This window comes from Corvus cornix, chromosome 17 (genome assembly GCF_000738735.6).
Source record: "Corvus cornix cornix isolate S_Up_H32 chromosome 17, ASM73873v5, whole genome shotgun sequence".
NCBI lineage: Eukaryota > Metazoa > Chordata > Aves > Passeriformes > Corvidae > Corvus > Corvus cornix.
The window spans coordinates 7,921,949-7,935,248 of NC_046346.1; the positions used below are offsets into that span (position 1 = coordinate 7,921,949).

General features: G+C 48.3%; 1 protein-coding gene across 1 annotated transcript in view; it reads right to left on the reverse strand.

The window, feature by feature from the left end:
- The window catches only part of PAPPA (pappalysin 1), a 180,306-nt gene that overhangs the window by 15,876 nt on the left and 151,130 nt on the right, over window positions 1-13,300 (reverse strand). The window contains exons 19-21 of the mRNA XM_010397645.4: window positions 11,537-11,646; window positions 5,082-5,153; window positions 796-894 (exon numbers count right to left, since the gene is read on the reverse strand). Coding sequence (XP_010395947.2) covers window positions 796-894; window positions 5,082-5,153; window positions 11,537-11,646 — 281 coding nt within the window. The remainder of the gene's footprint in view (window positions 1-795; window positions 895-5,081; window positions 5,154-11,536; window positions 11,647-13,300) is intronic.

The window sequence follows — 13,300 nt, forward strand, 5'->3', positions numbered from 1 at the left end:
AGAAGCATAAAAAAGGGGGATGTGTGTGGAGCGACCCTTCCCCAGGCTCAAGCAGTCAAGGGTTCAAATATTCCTCAGCCAGAAACTGCATCCAGATCACAGTGTCTAAGAGTCACTGATGGAGCAAAGCTCCACAAATTAGTCTGTTCTTTTTTTGACTTCAAATATATTTTTGTTCTTAATAATACTCTGTGGCAACACATCCTATTACTCAAACACACACTGTGCCAATAAGGATGTTCTTTCATCTGTTTGGATCCTCCTTCCAGGAAATTACCACTTCACCCCCTCATTGCTGAGTGATAAAAACTGGTGGATTTTACTTTCCTAAGCATTCTCCCTACCTTAAATAATGATTTTTTAGATCTGTGTCATTAACTTGTCACTTTTTGCAAGGCTCTGGTCTATGTGGTCTCTGTGCAGAAAATATTTGACATTTCCCCCCAGGCCTGTTGCCCTGCTCCACATCCTTCTCTGTCCCACTCTGGGATGGGACAGCCAGCAGCAAGCCAGGTACATGTGGGTACACATGGATCAAAGAACAGATCCACAATGATGCTTTCTTTTTACTCTCTCTTCTTTTCCTAATGGCTCCTAACCTTTAGTTTCCCTTTGGAGCATTGAGGATGATAAATAAACCAGTAAGAACTCAGTGCCTATGGTGAGCTGAGCTCAAGAAGGCTGAAGGTCCTTCCTTATTTGGACCTCCCTTATTAGAGCAAAAATAATCTTTTTCCAGACACAAAGCAGCACTCGACAAGGAATTCCCATGAAAAGAGGAAGGGGCATCCCTACCTTTTTGGTTTTGACTGTTGAGGCACAGCAGTCCCCACCATCATAGTTGCAGAAGGCTCTGTTGTTGATGGAGTCACAGTAGTTGTCCCCCATGAAAGGCTGAAAAAGGAAAAAGCAGGAGAAGGCTGAGAGTGTGGACATGGATGAAATGAGCCCCTTCCTTATGGAGACAGGGTGAGAAAGCTGTGGCTGGAGAAGAGAAGGTTGTGTGGAGACCTCACAGCAGCTGCCAGCATCTGAAGGGGCTACAGGGAAGCTGGAGAAGGACTGTTCATCAGGAACTGGAGTGACAGGACAAGGGGGATTGGCTTCAAACAGAAAGAAGGGAAATTTAGGTTAGATGTCCAGAAGAAATCCTTCCCTGTGAGGGTGGTGAGACCTCGGCACAGAGAAGCTGTGGCTGTCCCTGAATCCCTGGAAGTGTCCATGGCAGGGGGTTGGAAGTGGATGATCTTAAGGCCCCTTCCAACCCAAAGCATTCTATGATTATTCTATAATTCTAAAGCCTGTAACAATATTTCAGAAGAAAAACACAAAGATTTGAAAGAGCCATAGTTTGTAACATACCAACTGCCCCAAAAAGCAAGAGATAATTATTCCCCTTTCCCTTCAAAGCAGACAGAAAAAAAAAGGACAGTAGATGGAAGGGAAATGAGCCCTTGTTGGCTCTTCACATCCCACATAAGAGGATGCTTCAGGAATATTAATTTGACTAGGCCCAGAGACAGCATCCAGGCATCTAAAATTGTGGCACCTTTGATAATTTTAAGCTAACCTTCCTAAACTGTGTGGGATAAGAAGAAGGTTATGCATTGCAGCAAAATGGGCTTGCTTTTAATAGCTGTGCTTTTCACCACAGTTCTCCTGACTGTGCAACATGTGTCAGCAACGAGGGCACAAAAAAAATCACCAAGAGGAGTGGAAGAGGTCTGAGCTCAGCACAGAGACCATGTTCTCCTGTTCTCTGAACAGCAGTGACTGCGTGGGACCTTGGCCATGACACGTGATCTTCCTCCACTCCACAGCTCAGAGCTGGGATAATGGCAATTATTCAGAGGGACGCTGTGGAGAGCTGTTAAGCAAAATTAATAAATCACCTTGAAAGAGAAAATGTGGTCACTAGGCTGGGCAATGTGATCACTAGCCCGTGTGCTGCACAGGGCCTGAATAATAACCATGATTCTGAAGGAAAGGCTTGAAGTCTTTCATTGTACATTGGAGTCTTCTTGGTTGGTGAGTACAGAAGCCTTCCTTGGAAGTCTAAGCTGTGCCTGATGGTAAAAAAGGCCCATGGCAGGTGTGAGAACCCCAGGCAGCAATGAAAGCTCACAAAAACGGATGATCAGCAGAGAGCAGAGTCATATCTCTGTAACTCTCCTCACATGCCCAGGCTCATGAGGCCATTCCCATTTCATCTGCTCTTTGGAAAATTCACTTATTCTGCACTGAGAAAAACACACCAGGGACTCTCCTGCAAGAAGGCATCATTGCAGAGCAGGCAGGGTGGCTTGGGGAGGTTTCCTGGAAGGATTTTGCAGCAGTTGCAGACCCAGAGTGTCCCAGATGATGGATACGTGAAGAAGCAGCCATGAGAGCTCACCATGCCCTCCCCAGAGCTCGCCATGGCCACACTCATCAGAGTTGAAATGAACTCCATGGAGCGGGGCAAATGCACGCTTTTACTGCTGATGTGCTGCAAATTTAAATATTTCTATCAGGTAGAGGAAACCCAGGCAACAATGGCAATATCAGACCACAGCAGGACTACCAGGAGGTGACAGACTCGTTGACTGTCACTTGTTTAATTACGTGCAGATACTGCAAATGGTGACAAGGAAATCAGAGTTACAGCATGAGGCTCCTGTCCCTCTAAACTGCCTTAACTCCACTGATTTCCACAGATATTGATTTATTTATACAGGCAAAGACTTCGACTTGCAAACCCCCTTCCAATTTAATTAATATGCTAAGAGTTAAAAGGGAATGATTTATAAATAGATGGAGAGATATTTTGAGGCCAACCTGGTCATACTGAAAACCATGAACTTTGCTCAACCTCACAGGAAATTCTGCAGACTTCTCCATGTTTCTCTTGTGTTGCCTGGCTGTGCCTGCTTGATGGGAAAACTTGACTTAATTTCCATCCCTATGCCTGCATCCTATACCTATGAATGCTGGAAAATCCATAAAGAAACTAGTGGAAGAATTTGCTCTGGCACTGAGTTGACAAGCCAGTCCTTTGGAGGAGAAGAATGGGATGAAAAGCATCTATTCTGATTTGGGACCAAAATCCTTGCTTGGAAGACCCTGGAGGCCTGGCTGTGGGGGGGAGAGGTCTCTGTAGCTCTTCATGCATGTCTTAGTGCTCTGATTTTTTTGGAGGACTGTACAGGTAATCCAGAGGAACTCATTTGCTACAGAAACACCCAAGTTAGGTGCTGACAAGTACGGGGCTGACTCATAAACCTCTGTTCCTGCCACTAGGGAGCGACAAAAAATCACATTGCAGCAGCTGCCGGGGTTCCCACTGCGATCACCAAGAGCCAAATAATGCCCCACTTACAGCCTCCTGTTCACGGAAGCCTCCCTAATGTTAAGGATGTCCATACATTAGGGGTTGTACCAGCTTAATAGCCCAGCATTATTGACCTACTGGCTTATTAGTCTCTGTTTCCATAGTCATGGGGAAAAAAAAAAGGCTTGGTGAAGATGGCATTTTTCCTGAAATCTTAATGCCAAGCTCTGGCCCATCCATGGATCCTGGAAGCATCATGCTCTAAAAACGATGCTAGAGGCCATTATCAATTGTCTGGGCAAAGCCTTCCCAGATGATGGATTGCGATGCAGTGACACTGCTGAATGAACGTTGAAAAGAAGAAAGTTCCTATTGATGCACAGGGCTCTGGCAATTAGCAGTGATGGAAGGGAAGAAAATGCTGAGAAGAAGCCTGTCAGTAATAATGGCTTCTGGTAAATTATTACATCATTGCAAAGTTTGTCTCAGTAACAACTATCCTTAAACCCAGTGGTGCATCAGCACCTGAATGGCATTTTTTAATGGTGGCTGGATGTTATTTCAGCTCTCTTTGGAGAATGGGGGCACCCAGCCAGCCTGCATGAATGCGATGCGTGAGACAGCTTATGATATTCAAAGCACTGACAGCAGAATGCTTTTCATTTAGGGAACAGCTAGACAGAAACTATTACACTGTTGGAGAGTTATTACCCTCTTGGGCCCAACATTTGTATGCGAAGGAAACCTGTCTTTCACTTCAAGACAAATCGCATCCCACAGCAGTGTGGTCTGGAGCTCTGTGTCACATTTAGGAATTCGCTCCCATGTTCTGACACTTTGGGCAAATAACTTCAGTGTGCTGGGGTTACTGGGTGCTGAGAGCCTGGTCAGTGTGGCAGAAAGTCAGGACATGTGGGGGAAGACACAGCTCTGCCACTGCTCATCGCTGTCTGTGCCTCAGCCCGTGAGCCATCTCATTTCTAAAATGGGCAGGGAGCTTCCCAACCTTCCAGAGGTACCACAAGGATCGACTTCTTGACGTGGGTGAGATACTCAAGGGCTGGCATGATGGAAACCACAGGAATGCCATGACCCAGACAGAGGTGCTCCAGCCCTGTTTAACCACCAGAAGCATCCTCAGTCTTCTCCAACTTATCAAAGACTGCTGCTGGCAGAAACAACATCCTTCAAAATAATTACTTTTTTCAAGTAACTTGCGAGACTGTAAAAGTGTATCACAGCTGAAATGTAACTGCATGTTTCTCATTATTCTTTTCTGGTTCAGACAGAGGTGGCCAGTGGAGGGAGGTGTGATTTGCTCACTGTCCATCTGTGCTGTCCACCCGGTGGTATCATCTCTGGCTTTCCTAAACTTTCTCTGCCCACACCAATGCCCAAAGCTTAGCCAGCCTTGGAAAGAATTGTCCCTCTAATAAGAAGTCAAGATCAAGGAAAAACAAGAGAAGGCTTTTGCAACTTCCCAGAAACTCCCAAATTCTGGTAAATTCTTTTGGTCAACCAGTGTTTTTGAGCTGCTTGATCATTGAACTCCTGTGAGAGTCACCCAACCATCATCTCTGGGAAAACCACCGATTTCCCTACTGAGTGTCAGAACCGATGCAGGCGATCAGTCTGTGTGATAGGGTGGCCAGGGCAAAATCCTGCTTGCCCTACTTGAAAAACAGAATTTACAACCCACATGCCTGCAGTGATTGTTTCTGTAAGACTTAGGAGAGACACCATGGACCACCTGAGCTACAGCCAAACTCACCTCACAGCCTTTAACACAATGAATGAGGGAAGGGTGAGGGTACCACTTGAGTCCTGCCGTGCAGACAACACTCTGGAGGGAAGAAATAAAAAAAGAGGAACAGGTTAAGACAAAGAAATCAGTGTACAGAAACTCAGTGTGCTGGCTCCTATGGCTCTCCAGTACTTAACCAATGAAGTTCAGTTCCTAACACCTCTTGTGTTCTCAGGACCTGGCTGTCCTCCAGGTATTTACAAGAAGTGTTGGACTTGACACTTGCAATAACAGAGCATTTGAGATTAAAATAATATTTGAGGTTCTCCTAAAATGTCATGTCCAATATTTCACTCGTGGTGGGGGAACGTGGCAGGGAAAGGTAAAGGCACAGGTCCACTCTTGCTCTTGGGTAGGGGGGAGGCATTCTAGGAATTCATTTAGGGATTTCTTTGGTGCTGCAAAGCTTTGTTTTCTTTCACTGCCCACCATACCTTTGCTTCTTGAAGATGGAAGCAGCTAAAGGTGGATTATCAGATACATTTCAGCACCATCTTAAATAAAAGCACCTCCCACCACACACCTTCAGAATAACCCCCAGACAGGACAGCATCATCTGCTACATTTTATGAGCTTTATAATAATTTCCGTCTCAACTCTGTCTATAGAAAAAAGTTGGATGCTTGGTTTTGGGCAAAAATGATGCCCAGCCTCCTAGACAATGGCACAGCCAGGGCAGCCACAGACATGGACACTTAGATTTAAAGAGTGGATGAAAACTTTGGCTGGTCAGTGGAGATGGTGATTCCACACCATGGAGGTCCTGGTGATAGGACTCCCATCCATGCAGCAGGACATCAGGCACAATGTTTATTTTGGGTTATTGCCATGGATGAAGCACTACAGTGTCCAGTTGAGCAAGATGAATACACAGGCACTCACCTAAAGTGTGGGGGTTGGGGTTGGATGGAGGCCTGGGGAAGGAAGGGATTAACATTTGGGAAGACCTGATGCACAAGCCATCCCTTCCCCTGTTCATATGAGGGCTAATTTAATCCATCTGCAGGGGAACCTCAGCTTGTTTTTACACTTTCTGTCATTTGAGGCTTACCTGGCGTGTGCTAGAAAAAAGGACTTTTATACTATCTGACTCGGGCTGTTTATCTTTCCGATGCTCTTGGATTTTCCACTATTAGTCAAGCCCGGCTTGCCCCACCTGCCTCGCAACAGGGCCTGTCTGTGTGAGGAGAGAAGTGGCTGGGGAGGGGAGGGTGTTGTTTATCCCCTGGGAGGGAGAGGAGGCTGCAAGCGGGCCCTGCGGTGTCACACATTCCCCCGGCGCGCTCTTGACAGACAGCTGGAGATTTCCAGGCTGCTGCCTGCCACAAATGGTGAGGGTTTTTCTTCCCCCCCACCCCTTCTGTTTATTGCACTTCAGAGGGAAAAGAAAGGAAACTTTTCTAGGTTTGAAAATAAACAAGACCAGTCAACAGAGCAGGAGCGAGGAGAGTAAAGGAAGCAGTTCAAGAGCATTTGAACCCAAGAATTAGAACAAAGTGGAAAAACTCAGGCGTTTGTCTCCTGTGTCCAAGGCCAGAAGACAATAAGTGGAAGAAGTGCACTTCCAAAGAGCACCTCACATTCCCCTGGTAAGAAGCATCAATATTTACAAAACCTCTCGTTCTGTGTGTGTGTGTGAGCACGCAGAGTGAACAAAAGAAACCAAATAGCCCTGAACCAGGCTCTTCAGAAAGGAGTTTTCCATGTGAGAGCAATCCCTCGCAGAGGATGCACTGACTGCTTTCCTGACCCTTCAAGTATTAAAACGCCAGCACCTCCCTTAGAGGAATGGATGGGAGGTGGAGTCTGCTGAAACAGTGTTCTCTGAGTGCTCACTCAAGGTCATCCTCAATCCCAAACACAGCCTTGGGCTGAGCGTCCTCCAGGGAATGGGAATGCAGCCCCAGGTTGCTCTCCACAGCACAGGCAAGCCAGGTGCCAGGTTAATCACTGGGTCAGTGGGACATTCCCATTCCTCTGGAGTGGCACCTGCCAGCGGCTTCATACCAGTTACTCTGTCTCTGTCTTTGCTAGTGGAGACCACTAGAGCTGAATTCAATCCTGCCAACATTCCTGGAGCTGGAAGCAGAGGGAAGGACCCCAGGTCTTAGTCCTGACTCCTCTGTCTGGTTTTCCAAGCCCTCAGTTCCCACCAGCCAACCTGTTTGTACCCTTAGGCTGCTGTTGTGGAGTGTGGGGTGCACTGGCAGAGAGGATGTGAGTAGAGGGGGAGACTGGGCTAGAAAACCAAGAAACTGGGAATGTTTGGATTGCTGGACATCATTTCTGCCTCCTGCTGTGCAAACAGGCCTACAGGTGCCACAGGGTGCTGCATGGGGCACCTGAGATAAACAAATGTACAGAAAGCAAGCAAGGGTGGCTAAAGGCGGTACATGAGCATGATCTGATGGAATCAGTGTGCACAGAAGGTAGACTCAGAATGCCAACAAAGGATGTGGAAAGAGGTGTATGGAAGCACCACATCCGCCACATGCCAGGTGGTGCCTGGGGAACAAAGCCCATCTGGCCACTGCCCCGTGAGCCCCGTCCCTTCCCCACGCTGCCACGTGCTCCAGGCCCTTGTGGTGACATCTGCTGCCCTCCTGGCCACAGCTCCCCTCGTGCATCGGCTCCTGCAGCACAGCTGTGCAGCCGGCTGGGTTGACTTCGGTGCTGTCCCCACCCCAGAAATGCCACCCTGCCACATCTGCAGCTGGTGGCTGGGACTCCATCTGCTGTGAAGGGAGAGGGAGCCGGGCTGCGCTCCCACAGTAGGCAACAAAGAGCCAAGGAAGCAAATCAAACTGTCATTTTCTTCTTGTGAGGGAAGACCCAGCGCCTCCGGTCACAGCACTTCCCTCCCGTGGGGGGACTAACACAATGATGTCAACCCTTTGCGGGCTGCAGAGGGGATCAGGTTTCCCCCAGAGAGGCCGGTGGAGAGCTTTCCTCCACCTTAGATGGGTCAAGTGTCCCCCCGGGCTGCAGCCCAGGGACTGGCATCTCCTGCTCTCAGCTAACTCGCTCCTCAGGCACTAAAGGAACAGGACAATTAACCACAGGCTTAATGTGTGAGGGGATCAGACACTGCTGCCAGGAAAGGGGACTTTGGAGCTCCTTCTTCCTACACCTACAGATGGAATGGGATCTCCTGCATTCCCAGGAGCGGAGCTGCTGCACCACAGCAGGTCACATCAGTGCTCCGTGACTAAAAAAAAAAAGGAGAGGGGAAGGAAGGCGGAAACCTGCAAAGCTCAAATGATTAGGGGTGTATTTAAGGAGCATTCCCTCTAATGACTTCTGGACATTTACTATCCCAGGGCTGGCAGTCCTCATGGGAAGAGGGGCCACGCTGCGCTCAGCCCAGCAGAGCTGGGATGTGCCGACCCTTTGAAGGCTCTCCCAGGCCTGCACACCATTTAACCTGTCCCTACTCAGCACTAAGGCAAGAACCCAAGTTCAGACAGCCTAAGAAATTAGGTGTCTGCCCTGTTTCTCTGCAGTCAGTGGGAAGGAGCTGTCAAGCTGTCTCTCAGAGATTTTTCCCTTTTTCTTCCCCACTGCCTGCACAGTCAGTCTTGGCAGCCCTATCCATCGGTGTCTTCAGCAGCTCCGTGTGTCACACACAGTGAAGGGAAAATCATGGGGACAGCACTGGCTGCTCTGAACACATCCCACAGCAGAACAGAGACACAGAAGATTTCAGGTGGTTTTTTTTTTCTTGCTGAAAGTACTGATTTGGAAGACACTGCCAGCATATCCTGATTTCAGCAAACTGTTTCAGACCCAACAAAGCAACTCAACCTAAACCAATTCTGAAAAAACACAGAAATATTTAGACATTTTGTGAAATAAAATATCTGTTGTTGTTTATCATTTGAGAGGACATTTAATTTCTCAGGTTTTGCTGGGTTTTTTTTCTTTCATTTTCACTAAACAAAAAGTTTACAAAATCTCCTTGGAAATGAAATGCTATGCTATGTTCAAACCAACATGTTTTTTCTTCCAATTTTTTGGTTCACCAAAAATCACAATAACAAAAGAGTCACTTTGATTAGGGAAAAACTTTTTTTTTTTAAATTTAAGAGAACTTTGAGTGAACCGAAAAATCAAGTGATTTGCACAGCTCTGCTCTAAACAACCCTGAGAGAAGGGATAGTTCCTTCTTCCCATTTTGCTTCCATAACAGATGTTGCATGAGCTGCAACAGACAAACTATTTATTTCTTCTCATCAGCTCTCCCTGTGTTTTCTCTGTCCCATCCCCTCAAAGGTAAGCACCAGAGATCAGTCCTGCCTTTATCTTCTTCCCATCCTGCCCTCATTTGTACTCCACTTGTGCCTAAATTAAGCAACAAAAAGTGTTTCCTGTGCGTCATTCAAGTACTCTGAGATGCACAAAGACTCGCCATGTAAATGCAACCAGCTGCTCCCTGTGCTCATATGGCACAACAGCAAAGCTGTCACTGGCCATAAACAGAGACACGGGTTATTAATGATACATAACACATTGCCATGGGGACCTTCCCCCAAGGCCTCCCACTCCCATCTCTCCAGGGTGTCCCCACTCCCACCAGAAGCAGCGTTTCTCCCAGTGGCACCCCACGAGGTGCCACTCCCCGTGTGTGACATCCCCTTATCTGCAGAGTTGGATAAGATGGATGTTCTACAGCTACCAAAAAAAATCCCCTCTGGCATGTCTTCCCTCCCAACACAAGTTTTCCAGCCCAAATCTCACCCTCTACTTACAAAGCGTTTGTGGGGTGGAACTTGTATCTGCTCAGGGCCTAAAGCTCTTGCAAGATCCTCACCATCAGGGAAAGAAAAGGGCTTATTTACCGCTGTGCTCTTGGAAACCATGATTTCTCCTCCATCCCTCACTCCCCTCGTCTCCCCCTTTACTACTCTATGTTTTCCCTGCTGCCTAATGAGCCCTCCAGAGACCTGCAGGTATAAAACTCGTTACACTCCCTCCATGTACCCGCATCAATAAGTGAAGGAGTGCAGAGAGAACGGGAGGGAAGCTGTCACTTTATTTCCCCATGAATTACAAACCACTTTAAAGTCTGGCACTCAGGAAAGGGCCAGTGAGAAATTGCCCCTCATACTGAGATAGGGGTTTTCTTTATGTTTCATGCCAGAAACTTGGCAAAGCCTTGGATTAAGGCAGTCACAGAACCTCAGCATCTGGAGCGAATGGGAAGCTGGGAACGACATTATGAGCTTGTCATATTCTCTGGACTTAGGTTTCCCACTTCTTTCCCAGATTTATTCTCTTGCTCTGTGTGAAACAGGGAAGTTCAAAGTGGTGGAGAGTTCTGGAGCTGCTTGCTACCCACAGCCAAGGCCAGATTTCAAAAACCCCAAACCCTGGGCGCACATTTAGGCATGTAGAGAAGCAAATAGACTGTCAAATCTGCTCAGGGTATTCTGGGGCTGCGCTGGCTGCTCGTTCTCCTTCTTAATGGAGTTCAGGTGTGTAAAACAGACTCCTGCAAAGCCAGGACCAAGTATGTAAATGCCAGAGGTCTTTGCTCAAGCACCACCAGCAACTTGCACCAACCTGGTGACATCTGATGTGCCACCGTCTTCTGCCAGCGTGTCCAGTTAGACTTCCACACCCACAGAAATACCACAAAGCCACAAACACACGGTTTGTTTGTAGGAACATGAGGGTTTTCAGGAGGAGTTAGGTGAGCGTGTCTCCCACTGGCACCCAAATGTGGGCGTGACACCCAGCAGGTGTTTGCTGCCAGCAGGGCTGAGTGTGTGTGTGCAAGGCACTGCACGTGGGTGTGCACGTCCCCATCAGGGCACGCTGCCACTGGTGTGTGCTGGAGGATGCTCAGGACAGGGAGCTGTGAGCAGTTAATGCTGGCTGTGTGTGTGCAGCAGGCAGGAGGGAGAAGTGGTGACCTCTGGAAGGGGCTGTGCTGAGCAGGCAGCTCTTGCATGCGGGTGGAGGGGCGGGGGGAGCACTCAGCCAGCTCCACGGGGTCGGGAAATGAAAAACCCTCTGTATCAGCTTCTTTTGTCATCCAGAAGTGGCACAGAAAAATCCAGCCCTGCCACCCAAAGAATGCAAAATATGGAACAGGAGGAAGGAAATAAAGCCTGGCCAGTGCCCTTTCTCTCACAGTCCGTCACAACTTCCTGTGGCATGGATCCCATTTCCAGATCAAACCCCACCGATGGGAGGCCTTTACCTTGAACTGACTTTCACTTGGAAAACACAGAGAGAAAGCAACTTGGAGAGAGAGCCGCCATGTTACTGGAAGAGACACAAGAAAAATCAGGAGTTCTTTCCTAGAGGCCCAAATTCCCCATTTTCCCCTCATTGAACGAACCACAGGTAACACTGATCCCTCACTGCTCTTAAACATGCAACAAGGGATGTGGTTCGTGCAGCTGCCAGGCACTGACCTTCACTCTCTGAGGGTTCATCCAGTGCTGGATGTCTTGCACGGTCTCGTTCACGCGCAGGAGGATGGGCTCGTGACTGTGATCCAGACAGGAGGTGGTACACTCCGTGCCTGCTCAAAACACAAAGGGGATAAAGCTAAAGGATAAAGCAGGCAGCTTCTGACCCTTCCAGCATCCTTCCAGCTGAAGGACAGGATTACGGCTCGTTTTTCCTAAATTGCAATTAGCAGTCAACCATAACTATCACATCTCTCCTAGCCACACGTGAAGTGCTGAGCACAACCCTGCGCTCAGCAGGACAGCATGGGGGTGGCAGATATTCCAGGGCCTTTTTGTACGAGCTGCAAATCTAAGTATTTCTCTGGCTATTAACTCCAAGAAGGGGGTCAGGTTTTGCGCCTTCAGATCATCAAGGCAGTGTGAAGGTTTTTCCATTTCAACTGCTCTTTCAAGCAGTGGGGCTGATTAGGCAGAGGCTGTCGAACTCATCTCACCTATGACATGGCAGAAACCTATTGTTTGATCTGTCAGATTTACAAACATCCAATAATAATCTTCCAAAGGGTGACCAAGCCTAATGATATTGAAGACACGCTATCACCCAAGTCCCACAGTCGATAAAAAGTACGCAGAAAGGTAATGATGGCTTTGTTCACACATAAACCTGCTTTTTCTCTGATTAACTGTCATGGCCAGTGGGAATCCTGTCCTTTCTTTATTAAAACATGCTGCGATACTCTGCAGCAATATCCCAGAGCCCTGTGGTGACACAACCGTAAGCCCTTGTGTGTTGGACCATTACCATTTCCCCCCTGGAAAATCACTCTTGAATGGCACAGCTGCTGCAAACATGTCATTAGGATTTCTGCACTCCAATCAGCACTGGGGGAGGAAGTAATCTCCGCACTGGTTTGAAGAGCTGAACCTTTGGCTCAACACACGCCTCAGCCTGGAAGGGCAGATTAGGTGTCTGAGGAATTACCGAAGGTGTGTGGGATTCGTAGTGACCACGACTGGTTGCTATTATTTTCCCACCTGCTTCTGCCTTCCCACATGCTCCACTTGGAGGAGTCAGTGGGAGCAGCCAGACCTGGGCTGGAAAGATGGGGAGTGCTTGGGGTTTGTTTTGCTTTCCCAGGACACCTGGTAGTGGCTCCAAGGGCCACCCCCATAGTGAATGAGTGGCAGGAGAGCACCTTTTCAAAAGGACATTGATCAGACTTTCAAAAATGCAAGGAAGAGAGGAAAACCCCAACATCTGATCCCAAAAGTTGGTGCTGGGTGAGCCTACAAAGTGTGTGGTATGTCTCCATCTGCTGAGGATGAGACCTAGCGGCTGCTTTGCCCTCTCTGAGCTCTAAATCCCTCTCCAGAGAGAGCCACACTCTTGTGGGGGGTCTGCCCCACGCATCCCTCACCTCCATGATGCTGTGTGGTCCAACCCCGGGGTCAGGGCCATCAGTCCCTGGGATTGGCACCTGCCAACAGTCACTGAGAGAGGAGTGAGAGCTGGCAGGCACCCAGCACAAAGATGATCCCCTGCAAACCAGGAACTGGGGTTTCTCTCCTTGCAAAAACCTGTCTGGCCCTGGAGGTAACCTCATCTCAAGGGTAAAACGCCTCTCCACATTAAGAGTCGCCGCAGCCTCCTTGCCACTCGCTCTCCCGCGCTCCACCACGCTCATGGAGAGGAGCGGGTCGGAATTGTTTTGATATATGATCTGTAATTGGCATCATTACAGAGCGGTGATCTCATCCAGGTCG